The 14273-nt window shown below is 33.9% G+C and overlaps 1 protein-coding gene across 3 annotated transcripts in view; it reads right to left on the bottom strand.

Annotated features, from left to right (window-relative positions):
- The window catches only part of ATP9B (ATPase phospholipid transporting 9B (putative)), a 164056-nt gene that overhangs the window by 111895 nt on the left and 37888 nt on the right, over positions 1-14273 (bottom strand). For all 3 annotated transcript variants that reach the window (XM_038174269.2, XM_038174268.2, XM_038174270.2), the window contains 2 exons: positions 8462-8520; positions 854-905 (listed from right to left, as the gene is read on the bottom strand). In XM_038174269.2, coding sequence (XP_038030197.2) covers positions 854-905; positions 8462-8520 — 111 coding nt within the window. The remainder of the gene's footprint in view (positions 1-853; positions 906-8461; positions 8521-14273) is intronic.

Raw genomic sequence — 14273 nt, 5'->3', positions numbered from 1 at the left:
CCAAAGTACTACTAATATAGGGTTTATGAATATCACAGCTATTAACTTTGTGAAATTTAGTGCTGTGGAAAAACATTACACAGCAATTCATGATCTGAGTAGTAGTAATAACACAAAGAAGGGAAACTCATTTGACTTATATGGGGGCTGTTCAATTGTCATTTCCAAACTTTTACCAAAGCAGCTTTATTTTATAGGTTTCCTATAAAGGAGATATTTGTTTTCCAAATATTGAGTACTCCGCTACCAGCATGTGAGGAGAAATAGAATTATGAGAAGTAGTTTTCTTCCTCTCTCTCAGAGAAAGTGTTCAAGGGGTGTAGGGATTGGGGCCAGGATGGGACAGCCCAAAGAGACAGTATTATTCCTGAAGTAAAATATTTAGTTATCCTAAAACATGTTTTAGGTCATTTTAATATATTTTTTTAATAATCTTAATTACATTAATAGGACAAGATTTCATTTTTTTCAATTTAATAACTTGAATATAATCAAGTAACATCTAATATTTTGCAAGATAATGATTAGACAAATAATTTAAAAATACTGTGAAGTCATATTAAACAGTCTCCTAGATATACTAGAGTAGTCTTAATATTACCTTTAAGTTTTGTTACATCAATTCATAAAAGTCATCTATGTAGAAGAACATATTTATATAGGTCTCATGTTCACAGTAAGATTTCCCATTGTAGAGTCCAAGCTTACTCTTTTTCTCAGATATGGACACCCTCCCATTAACATGATGAAGACATGAGACCTGCCATCAATTTATTTGACCACAATGCACAATCTAAAATATTACTGCAACAACAAAGTTATCATGTAACCAATTAGAATTATCAAAACATACCAGTTTTTTCCGATGTTCTGAGAAACACCATGTCAGATGGGATTCGTTGATTCTGAGAGGGAAAAAAAGGTATATTTTTTCGTAAGTAGGAAAAAAAGTGAATTCTAATCGAACGTCCAGTAAGATCTGTCACCAAAAGGTCACTCTTGGATTGAAACTCAATTAAAATAGGATTTATCAAAGCACTTTGCATTCAGCGTTTGCAATTCAGAAATCAATATTTTCAAAAAATTATACAATAAGCAAACAACAGCTAATCCTTTCAGATGTTTGTTGTAAATGAATCATAGATACCTGCAGACCTCCAAGTCTTACATTTTCATGACTGAAAAGAGTAGTTTGAGCATATAAATATCTAACAGAAATATTAAAAATAATATTTTACTGAGTAAAATCCTAACATTCAGCAGAGATAAAGAAAACAACAGTGAAATTTAAAACATTCATCTCATCATTTAAGTCGTAATCATTGTATATACCAAATATTCCCTTGCATCCTCTCGTCTCCCTCTCAACACACTCAAATGTACACAGGGGAAACAGCAAGGCACGGAACAACATTTTCCATTTTTACATGTTTATAAACCTCTCCATTACAAAGAGAAAAACAGAATTTCTTTCTCAGTACCAGCATGCCAGGTCAGATACAGCTGCAGGCTTATTCTGCTATTTCCCTTTCAGGTATGTAATTCGCTGTATCTAATCATGTTTCCAACTTTTTCCTGATTATAAGAAGTTCAATCTATACTTTTGCAAAATTTAAACAAAATTGGACAATACTGCCATCCCCCACATATGCTATCTGTTGTCTAAAAATGTAGCTCTCCCATCACTTGTGAACAAAGCATATACCAGCACCAGATACACATTGCCACTACGGGACATAAGAATGGAAAACCAGGGGCATGAAAATAACCAACATGTCAAAACTTGAAAGATATACAGGATTAGAAAAGAAAAGTGACAGGCTAAGCTGACAGGAACTGGAGTGAACACTGGAAATGGCAATGAGAAAAGATTGATAGTAATGAAATGCAGTTTCTTCTATCACAGCTTATACCTCGTGTGCCACATGTCATCCTGTTCAATCCGGAAGCTAAACACAAGGATTCATTTGCTTTTCGTTTCCAGACTGCACTTAACTAATTAAGAAATCTCAGTGTATTATTAGCAGTGACTATTAGTTTAATGCTAAAATGTATTTCTTAAAATTCATTTCAGATTACTTATTAAGAGGGTATAATTCACTAAGTTTCACTTAGAACAATATTTTTCAAAGAGCACTTCCACTGGAGAATAAATTTCAGGTTTTCATGTTCAAGGTATACTTGTTTGATATTGCCTTGAAAGCCACTTTACAGCTAAGGCTCATCTTTTACTTCTGAAGAGCTCAACTGTCTGTTTGAAGTGAGAGTGGAAATGAAAATAAATGTAGCTGACAAAACCCATCAATCATATGGCATACATGAACTTCATGGATTTCAGTCTTAAAAAACCTGACTGAATTTACTCAACATAAAAAGTTAAGAGATTCAGTATATACACATTTCAAAACTTTGTAAGTGAAGTGTGAAATGGGGAATAATTGTAATAAAATTGCAAAACTAATACAGTGGTAATTCAATTGTAGCTTTATTTTCTCCATAAACTGCAAGGTATAGAAAACTACTTAGTGATTTTATAGAGAAGAAAAGCAATGAAAGTAGGTTTCAGATAGTAGACAGTCATACTAGCCTGAAAACTTCAAGACATTAAACAGTGAAACACCTCAAGTCATCAATGTGGTGCACAGAATCCGGTCTGTAAATTTTAGAGTAATCCTAGTCACAGTAATATATTGATTCACTGCATCAAAGCAGAAGATACATGTAATATCACACAAAACTTCTATCACAGAAAAATGTAATTGGTTCAAAACTGATCTTTACATGCAACACAAGTACGTGCAGCATGTAGCAGCTCTAACATACTTATCCCAACAGGAATCTAAGCAACAGTCTGGAAAACAGCATTAGTACACATTCGAAAACCTCTTAGAGGAATCAACACAAACACAGAGGAGTATTTTAGTTCGTTTGGTTTTGAGTCAAGTGTCCTTAAAGGTAAAGATGTAGGACTGACAACACTACTCTGAAGTACAAGCAAGTCAGAATTTTGAGTATTCTTTGATTTGAAATCAGGCATGTAGTTTCTCATTTTTAACCTCCCACCTTTTTTACTCTTTTCAAAGGCATCACGTCCCCCTCATTACTGAGTGTCAGGACATTTTTTTTTTTTTAAAGTAAATCAATCCATAGCAGTCTCCATCTCTTCCCCCCCAGTAAACAAGTTCAAAAATTAAGAAAATTAATCAAGATCAAGAAAATTAAGCAGAGCTTTATGTGATAGAGAGTTTTGGACACAAACACTGAAACAGCTGATGTTTTTTACCATACATAATGCCGTACAGTAACATTTGCCTCAGTTCTTGAGAAGTCCCACTCATAACAATATCATTCCTGACCATGAAACATCCTGGATACTATACATGTTCTAACGCTAGGTGAAGTTTTCAATTACTACAAAGAAACATTCCTGAGAGCACCATGCAATCACAACAGTGCCATTTAGAATAGCGTGATCTGAATAAATGTCAGTCAACTGCAGATTTTATTATATAGGTTCAGCTTTCAAGGTCTCTGGTTCAGAAGCGGAATTGGAAACTACAGCTGTATTCTCTATTGATTCAATATAGTTCAGTATAGATGAGCTGTGAAAATGGCAAGTCAGGAAACAGAAGCAATGACCAGTCCCACTATCTCAAATAAACAAGAAGTTTGAAAACCAAGTAAGTCTGGAAATTTTAGAAAATAGATGCATTTTCTGGTTTCTCTAAAAACTCTACATGGACAGTAAAAAATCTCTACTCATACCTTGAAATTACGCACTTTTATAAATCAATACTTAATCAGTTGCAGCAATTCCCATTCATTTATTAAAGTACAAACAGCTAAAAAAATATGTTCTTGTCTGTATATCAACAGTGTTCAACTTGAAGATGCTGCTTACCCACAACCGTAGCATTGGCATAGCATTTTTAAACTTTTGCCTTACAACATTAAATAAAAAAGTAGTGAAATTAATTATCCATTATGAGCCCAGATTCAATCAGGATTAATGTTTCATATTCAGATTTGGGGAAAAAAGCAGGACAAATGTCCACCTTAATAATATATCCTGTGTGCATATTAGGCAAAATAAAAATAATAATAATAAAAAAAAAAAGGAAGGGACAAATGAAATGTAAACTCAAAATTAAAGATTTCCTTAAATGACAGTAACAATAGACCAGACATACAGGCATCTGTATGTCTTCATATAGATTAACTATACATTTTTGCAACTTCCCTACCAGCTCTGACAAATTTGTCGCACAAGTTTCAGATTACTAGCTTCATGCCTACAAGCTTCTAATTACTTGTAAACAAGCTAAAAAACTTGACCAACTTCCCTAAAAATTTGCAAAAGTCTGACAATAAATTTCGCATAATAGTCTAACAATCCAATACAGATTTAAGTAGAAGTTCTAATAATCAGAATGATTTTTTTTTTTACTATCATTACCAGCTGCAATGAAGAATCTCTCATATTCAGTACATTGAATAGTACGTACAAAGTGAGTTTTTCAAGAATCAAGTCTTTATACCTGACAAAACTGGGCAGAATCCAATTAGTCACATGATCATTTTTTAATTTTAATAGAAAACACATATCTTGATTTTATGTCTTTTTAATGGGTTCTCTCTTAGTTTTTCTTACCTGTGACAGTGAAACCTTTTATGCATTAAGGTTTAATGCATAAACCTTTTATGCATTCATATTTGAATTTACTCTTGCATGCAGGGAAGGCTAGATACTGTATTGTCTTTACCTTCTCTGTGAGAAAAAAAAAAAAACAACAAACTACTTAAGACTGACATACCCTCTTCCATCAGGTTTTCAATATTTTGGAAGTAGGCAGAAAGGTACTACATGATTTCTAGTTAAAAAACAAGTCACTATTACTGCCGACACTGTAGAGCAAAGATCTCCCTGCAAGGATAGAGTACCTGATATTTAGTCACTATAAAAGACTGACTATCCAAAAACAGATGGCAAGTGTGCAGAAAAATCTTTAACACCTCATTATTGAGAAAATTAAGTTCTGTTATATATTGTCACAGAAAACAGCAACAAATGTCAATCACGTTTACCCTCTCATGTCATATTTATCAAAGTGAAACAAGTTAAAACAAGAACACATATAACTTTGAACATTCAGAAACCTATGTAATCTCAACATACCATTCAGATGAAGCTAGAAACGTTTATTGATATGCAGTGAAATCTGGATATACAAGTCATAAAAATTACTAGAATACTATGTTTTCTTAAGTCTGAGCTGAATCTGAGCTCTGGGGAAGGAGCGTTTCCATTTCTCTTACAGTTTGTCATTGCTGCTGACTTTTCTACAGATCTAGCTATGATAAGACAAAAGTCAGCATAAACTAAGGGCTTCTCCAGTTGCTGGGCTTCATTTTTATCGTGTTATCATCATGTTATTATCATGAAATCTTTATTAACAAACTTTTGCAGTTCCCTCACAGTCTTCCAATTCTCCTACAACTGCCCATCAGCTCCAGATCCACAGTTTTAGGTTTATTGTTCTTTCTTCTTCTCCATACATACTGTTAAAAACCATGTATACTTTTTTTTTTTCATGCACTAAAACATTCCTGCTTGCTTCTGTGTTAGAAACCAAAGAGGCACTTCACAGTTGTTTTCTTGCATCTGCATGCCCTGCAACACTACATGTTAATAGTCACAATCTTTACAAAAGCTGGTTTAATTTCACTTCACACTTGAGATTAAAAGAAGTTGTGTGTCCCTTTACTGCTATCCAAGAGAAGCTCTCAAAGTATTAAAACAAAGCTTTACTGTTTCACGTTTTAAAAAAACTATTATGTGTTACTATTAAATGTGTTAGTATTATTATTGTGTTATGCCCTCTTCACATCCTCAAAAAGTGCTCCAAACAGTCAAAAAGCTACAATAGCACTATAACAATATCTAACTCACCAAATCAGCCCTTCAATTATCTTAAAGAAAACCATGTGCACCTCTGCATCCATAGAAAAAAGTAAATAAATTATTTTAACTCAAGCCCAAGAGATTAAACAACTAGAAAGCAGCATGCCTGTTTGAAGCAAGAGGGAGGGGAATGTTTTGCAGCTAACATATGCAAATGTCTTTTAGCATTTAACAACTGATACTATTTTAAACTTTTCAGGCCTTTTCCTGACCTAATAGTAACACCTTACAAAATTTTCATTTGAAACTGAAGATATATTACTCAAAGCTAACCTGTTCTAACACTGCAGTTACTTAGAGCTGATTTGAAATTGATCAGTCCTACAAAAATGAGAGGATATTCAAAGCTCAGGTACAGAAAAGCTTCTCATTTAAGTTGTTAGTATTTGTGATGCAGTTACTAGTTAACATATGGATCTTCAGCTCAAATGAGTCATTAATTTCACTGCAGAAATGCTGCTGATGCATCTTCCAGTCAAATACAATGTTAACTTGTTCCTTTGCCATTAGACTGAGCAATTGAACATTTCACTCCTGACTGGTTCTTTGGCTTAAGAGTCATACTCTGAAATTGAGAAGTGCTTACTCCAACAAAATACACTTCTAAACAGAACCAGAAAACATTTAATTTCATTAGTTTGCAGACACCCACAGTTAGGCCAGAAGCAAAATTAAAAAAAAAAAAAAAAAAGCTGTGATGGTGCAGGAGAGAGCTTGTGGATGAAATGCAACATTCAAACAACTAACTATATACATCGTACTGAGATACCCAAGAAAAATCTTCATCAAAAGGAACTGTATCCATTACTTTTTCATTACAAACTTCAGGTACTCACAACATATGGTCTGTAATCTCAAATAGATGCTAATGATCTACCTCATACAACACAAAAGTAATCCTAGTTTTCGAAATTCTAGCATGATTCAACAAGTGGATGGATCTCAGTAAATTTCAGGGAAGGCACATTACTTATGCAGCCACTAGAATCTTCCCTCTGTAATATAATAATTAATTACAGGTTTAAAGATAAAGACCCTAAAAAGCTTCTTTATCAAAACCAAAGCAAGTATTTATTCTCAGTCCACTAGAAGATCTGGAAGAGGTGCAACTGAGCAGCTACAAGCTGACTCCATCTGAACTCTAAAAAAAGGTGTAATAAAACACAGACACAGAGGCCAGGCACAGTAATGTTAATCTTGTCCATGCTAACATACGCTGCCTGGAAGGTCCCTACAAGACATTAGGTATAGAGAGCAGACCAAAAAAAAAGCAAGAAATAGTACGAACTACACACGAATAAATCTATTTTTAAGAGCAGCAAGACGAATGATGCTTGGGTGTGTTATTTTTCTTTAAACTGAAGGAAAAAAACTGAAAGGAAGGAAATAGAAGTTATACCAAAAACAGAAGAGGGGTTTCCCATATGTTGCTGAAAATAAAAAGAAAACAATCTCTATCCACTAACAATTCATGAGTTCTCCAAATTCTTTGAGAAAAAGAAGAGATATTAACAAACAAGGAAGCATAACATGAATCAGGAGGGCAGATCTATTGAAGGATTTTTCCTTTTTAAATAGTATTCCACTAAATAGTTGTAATCCCAAAAAGAAGTTTAAAGAAGTCTAATCACTGACTAGGTTCCACTAGCTATTCTTCTTGCAAACAGCAACTTGCAATAAAAGATCTCAAACAAGGCTGGATACAGGGATATAAGCTTCAACTTGAGGTAATTTTCTAGGATCAAGGGCTTAGTTCTTTTTTACAAAGCAGAACAGGAATCACTTAGCACCAAGAAAGTCTGTTGCCTTTCCAGAACGAAATTCCATAAAAATTTTGTCCGACAAGAAAAATATGTTAACGTGGACGTCACAACAGCTTCATAGCATGCTGAAAAGCCTTTGACAGCACAGCATGATAGGGAGGATGAACGAGAAATCTAGCCCATAAGGTTCCTTATTACACAGCTTGAATTTAGGTCTCGTTACAGATGAGTTTCTTCCAGATCACTTACTAAAACAAACCAACTGAAGTAAGCATCACTGTCTTTATTATAATACTAATACAGAGTGAAAAAAGAGTTCACAGCTCTCCTTCACCATTTGCAATAAAACTAACTTGAAAGCCCCCTCCCATTTTTAATACATTAAATTTAACCTGGAAGGCTTCAGACATCAGAAAACATGATTTAAACAGTAGGAGGCAGTCAGACAACTTAGAATATCTAGCACAGCACAAGCCAGAGGATGTCATTCAGTAATTGTATTCCCTTCACTAGATAAATTCAAGCATATAACAATTCATAAAATGAATGTCTACATTCAATTAAGCTTAGAATTAAATCCAAAAAGAGACTTCCTTCAAGTTTCTCAAATAAGACTTGAACTAAAATATTACTTACTTAGTACTTCACAGATAAGTACCTCAATATACTTTTCTTCAGAAGATAATTAGCATGTTAATAATCTTTAGTCTCTAAAATATATTTTAAAAGTATCAACCTTTTCCACTATGATGAGGTCTCCAACTTGTATGTCTGAACTCTTAACTTGCACTTTACCTTGAAGAAAAAAAAACACAAAAACACATAATCAACTTAAGCAGGCATTAATAAAGTCACAAAAGCATAAATGCAAGTTATACTTAAAGACATTATTATTTTGAGAAAATGTTACAAGTTATACAAAAGCGATGTTTGAAGAACACATTAATAAATTTGATCTGTTTGAATAAATAACTCTAGTTATTTATTCGTTTATTTATTCACTTGTAGTACCAGGTTCTTGCTACAACTCCAGAAAATGTTGCTTCCTGGAGTTAAAAAAAAAAACAAAAAACAACAACAAAACAGTAACAAAAATACAACCAACAAACAAACCCTGTAGACAAAGTACAAGTCAAGATATAACAACATCCTCTTCCAAGATACAACAGGTGGCCAATTCAGACCTGTTAACTCACGATATAAACACATACATATCTACACAGCCTGACAAGCTAAAACACAGGCAGGCCCATACGAAATCTCTCTCTCTTTCCAGCAGAAAACAGTATATTATTTCCAAGCAGCAGGCATCAGGTAAGTTATATCAAAGCATAGCTAAGTTCTTAAAAAACAAAAAAAATCAAAACCAGACCAAATAAATTAGAAAAGATGGCCCACAAAAGGATAGCAGGTACGGCAAACAATTTGCAGTTTAATAGGAAGTATTATTAATAGCAGATTTTTAATGCACATTCTATCATTTCTCAAAGTTCTATGACAAAAACTAAGGTAACTTCCAGATCTAGAAGACCTCCTCATTGTAATGCTTAATGAAGAGATCAGCTAAACACAATCTCAGAAAATTCCTTACATTTATATGCGCATTTAGTCAAAGGCAGTAAAATTTATCTTATTATTTTCAGCACTTTAAAGTCACATTTCATGCAAAAAAATAGCTTTTTTATGTTTAATTTGATCTAGTTAACAATGAATTTGATCCTTTAATTGACTTAATACACTTTCATACATTTATTAAAATTAATATTTGAGAAATTAATATTAATCGATTTTCTTAATAAATTTTCCAGGATGCTAGCAACCTGAAGATACAGAAATATATAATAATGTCAGTGGAGATCAGAACTATTGTTTTGGCCTGCCTGCATAGTTAATTCTGAAAGCCAGTCTTTATTACTGATAGTCTTTTACACCAGTTCAATTTTTTAGGTGCCAAACACACCTTTGCCTCCCACTCTTTTTAATACATAACCAACCATATCTTCATTTTGACTTCCAACCCCATCATAACACATTTGTGACAGTGAAGAGATGAGCAGAAGACCTGAGTACAAAAAAGATGTAGCAAGAAGCATTAGCTCTCTACAGGAGTTTCAAGATAACTACCGTGAGAATGAAGTCAGTGTCTTTGTCTTGTCTTTTTTTTTTTTTTTTAAAGGAATCTAAAGTAACTTGTACTAAAGATCAGCCACTAGGAGAGTGGTCTAATATGAAATCAATATTTAGACTTAACTGTACAAGCCTGTGAATTCTCTTTATAAATTCACAAGTTTAGACTAGAATTGAATAGTATATACTAAAACAAACGGTAATCTTAATCTTAATCTGTGATAACCAACTCAATTAACAGGTTATGGTAATAACAGCCACAAAAATCCAAGTATTTAAGCTGTATTAAGTCTCAAATCTGTGCCACCTACAGTCACATATGACCAAAACTATTCAGCAATACTAAATCAAATGAAACTAATAGCAATTTTATCAACTTGAACAACTGAAACTTCCAGTCATGTTATAACAGTATGTACCGTAAAGATCAAAAGACACTAACAATTCCCCTGACAGGGTAGAATATTCATTTGTGGCACTGTAAGGCAGACAAAAAGCAAAGACTCCTACTGCCAAGTATATTGACAGGAACCTACACATCATCTTTGCTTGTACTCAGTCTAGTAATCCTGAGAATTTCACATCGTGAATAGAAAAGTTTCCTTATCGGACTGCTCTCTAGGTGACTAACACTACAGAATACCTTCTATATTATCTAACACATTCTGTTGGAAGAGCCTCATTATTCCCACACATATGGAAGCAGCCATGACTATCTCTACAATGAAACTGAGTGACAGGACACATTCCACTAAAATTAAATGGTAAAATGTGGCAGTAATTCAAAAAAATAGCTTAAGATTTTGAAAAGCTGGCAAATAGCACTTTCCTTTAGACTAGCAAAAATGAGAATCATTGGATACCATTTCAGAGAACATTAAAATAATGCAATACTACATCTTAGTGAAGACGCATTTAGGGAAGAAAAACACAATGTTACTCACTACATAAATTATTTTTGCAAACTATTTTTTCACTAAAAACAGCTCAGTAGCAAAGTACTCTTCACCATCTGTGTAATTACCAATAAAGTCCAAAGCTGTCAGAAGAGGCTGCGCATCCAGACTTTATAGTCCACCAAGGCGCAAGGCTTTCGCCTAAAGCAACATACAGAATTACACAGAACTGGAACACTGAAACGTGTCTCTAGTAATTCATTATACTCTCAAGATAAAGCCTTTTGAAGAGAATTACAATGATTTGAAAAAACTAATAACTCATATGTGATAAGTATTTCACACAAAAATTTAAGAAATTAAGTAAACAAAATCTAGGTATATAGTATATTAGAAAGGACTGTTTCATTCTATTAATGAGCATCTTTATGAAAGAAGCTCCTCAAAGAACAGTATCTTCTGAGAGATTTTAGAAGTAATTTCAAAATTCTAAACTTACGTATCATGCCCTGAGCACTGTCTGAAGTACTGCTTTTGGAGCTGGCAACAATGCTTGTCTCTAACCAGTAAATATCAAACTCCTGCATGAAAGCAGTTAAGTGTAGACCATATGAAACTTTTACCTGGTACCTATTAGTCAGCATAATTAGTGTATGCACAATATAATGGTGAACTGAAAAAAAACCTGGCACCATTAAGCTACGGTTAGTCAAAGGTGATGATGCTGATTTTACAGTGGAAATGCTGCTGCTTACAGCTTCCCTGATCAACTATATTAAATTGATACAATCCTTTATAAATACGCATCTATGTTCCAAATGATCTAAATACCAGGAACAAAGTCATGTGAAAAGTGAAACATTATAAGCAATATAGACATAATGTTGTGTCTCTAGACTCAGAAATGTTTGTTCTTTACAGCAACTTTTTTAAAAGCACAAGGGTGCCCTGTTCTTGATCAGCTGACATTCTAATATTATAAGAGATTTCAATACAGATTTCAGTTAATTGCAGCACAATAATATTACAATAATTATCAAGAAATTCTGACAAATACCTGATTTTAAAGTTGCAGATAACAGGTATAAATGACTCAAAACTCACTGGACACAATGACCTCTTGAAAGAGACCATTTTGCAATTAAGAAAAGGTCAATTGAGATAAAAACTCAGCAAGGTAGCATTTTAGGAACAGGGCATAAACAGAAGTTCAAAAGTAAAACAAATTACTCATGTCACTGTAGCTCTTTAAAACAGATTTCTCCATCAGATTTTAAAGGAAACATACTAGCTTTCACACTTTGTTCTCTCCTTATGTATAGCAGTTATCGATATTTTCTCAATTTCACACAGTTCTTGCTTTTATTTTTAAATTCACTACATTCTTAAATGTCCTTTAAAGATGCAGCGAAGACTTAAATATTTCATGTTTGAAGTCTAAATGGAATTATTTCATTAATCTCAGCTTCTCATCTTCTACGTACAAGGTTACATACTACAAATTCAGCAAGGAATGGTTGAAAACTGAATTTTGCCATGTTATGTGAAAAAGGAAACTGCCTAACATCAGTTATTTTATGGAACAGAATAAGTCTGTAGACATTAAGCTGGCTGTTGCTACCTAAATTAACCAACGCTTAAAACGAAGTCCCATTCTCACTTGATTTTCTGTTTAGAATGGCTATTATAAAATAAAAAGTTAACTCACTGTTAACTCACTGTTAACACAAATACCAATTTGAGATCTTATCTTACTAAACAGAAATTCTAAGACTTCAAGAGTTACCAGTGTGAATCCAACAACTTAAAAAGCTGGTACTTCTTACACTTAGCAATATCACAATCACAGAATTGTAGGGGTTGGAAGGGACCTCAAGTGATCATCAACCTGCCAAACCAGGTTCCCTAGAGCAGGTTGCCCAAGTAGGTGTCCAGACGAGCCTTGAATATCTCCAGAATATGCAGGTCATTTGTGTATTTTACGTGTCTGGGGAGTACCTCAGGCCAAAAATAACTCCGCAGAAAGGCAACACCAATAGACAGCCAAAGAACTCCTAATTTTAATCTACTACAATGCAGTATAAGAAGATTTTAACTTACAAATCAGCCTGCACTTACTACCTTTATACAAATAATTAACCACAGTTCAAGTAACAGTAGCTTATCTTGCTACAAATATATTTCCCTATGGCAAACATCTAACTAGAAGTGATCATGGAAGATAAAAATGAGAATAGCACAATTAAACAAAGGGTAACACTGAACATTGCTAACTTTCAGTTTTCCTACTTTCCCATTTGAGCAAAGGCAACCTGCTTAACCTCTCTATGTCAATTTCTCCATCTTTGAAATGTAAAAGTACTTGTTTCAAAGAAAAGGCTGTAAAGCCTACACAAGTCATAAAATCACTAGGGGAAAAAAAAAGATGTTACAGAAATATGAAGTGCAGTTCCACTCTGAAAAGTAACTCTTAACAGTGGCATTGATTTTCAGGCTTTTAATTAAATCAGTATCAAGTTTGTTCATTCACAAGTAACAAAGCCTTCTTTCTCCAAACCATTAACCTATAGCTTAATATAGCAAACCCAACTGATTTTTTCCACTTGAAGAGTACTGCTGATTTTAAAAAAATTGGCAGATTATATTGAAAGTTACTTATAAAAGTAGTTTGCAGAGGTGTAGTTCTTGACTTTATTAATTTGCTCAGATAAGTATCTAAATCCTCAACATCTGTAAAGATCTTGGTTTAATTTTATTGTAGCTGGCAATTCAACTTTTTGCCTCAAAATAATACCTTTCAGTTTCACAATGTTTTATGATAAACGAATCCCATATTATGAAAGAGGTGTGAAGAAATATCTATTATTTTTGTTGTTGCCTTTTATAGTAAAGCTTAATTTTGAGTGGGGACTGTAACAATGTTTTCCTTATTAAAAGTGGCTGTACCTCAAAATATTGTTAGCTCAGCAATCATACCAGAGCCAATGTATGCTTCAGAGTTGATTGTAAGCAAAGGTCTTGAATCTTTACTTCTGTAAAGATCAGTGTCTTCACAAAAAATGAACAAACAAACAAAAAAAAAAACAACAAACAGAACATAAACCAAGTATGAAATCATGCACAAGAAGGTTGTGAAGCTCTTGGAACGGGTCCGGAGGAGGGCCACTAAGATGATAAGATGATCAGAGGACTGGAGCACCTCTCCTATGAAGAAAGGCTGAGGGAACTGGGCTTGTTTAGCTTGGAGAAGAGAAGGCTCAAGGGAGACCTCATTGCAGCCTTCCAGTACTTGAAGGTACAGTACAAACAGGAGGGGAAACGCCTGTTTATATGTGTTGATAGTGACAGGACAAGGGGAAATAGTTTTAAACTAAGACAGGGGAGATTTAGATTAGATATTAGGAGGAGGCTTATCACTCAGAGGACGGTGAGGCACTGGCACAGGCTGCCCATAGAGGTTGTGGATGCTCCATCCCTGGAGGCATTCAAGGCCACGCTGGATGCAGCTCTGGGCAGCTAGCTCTA

Source organism: Anas platyrhynchos, chromosome 2 (assembly GCF_047663525.1).
Source record: "Anas platyrhynchos isolate ZD024472 breed Pekin duck chromosome 2, IASCAAS_PekinDuck_T2T, whole genome shotgun sequence".
NCBI lineage: Eukaryota > Metazoa > Chordata > Aves > Anseriformes > Anatidae > Anas > Anas platyrhynchos.
This window is presented reverse-complemented; position numbering and strand designations above follow the sequence as displayed.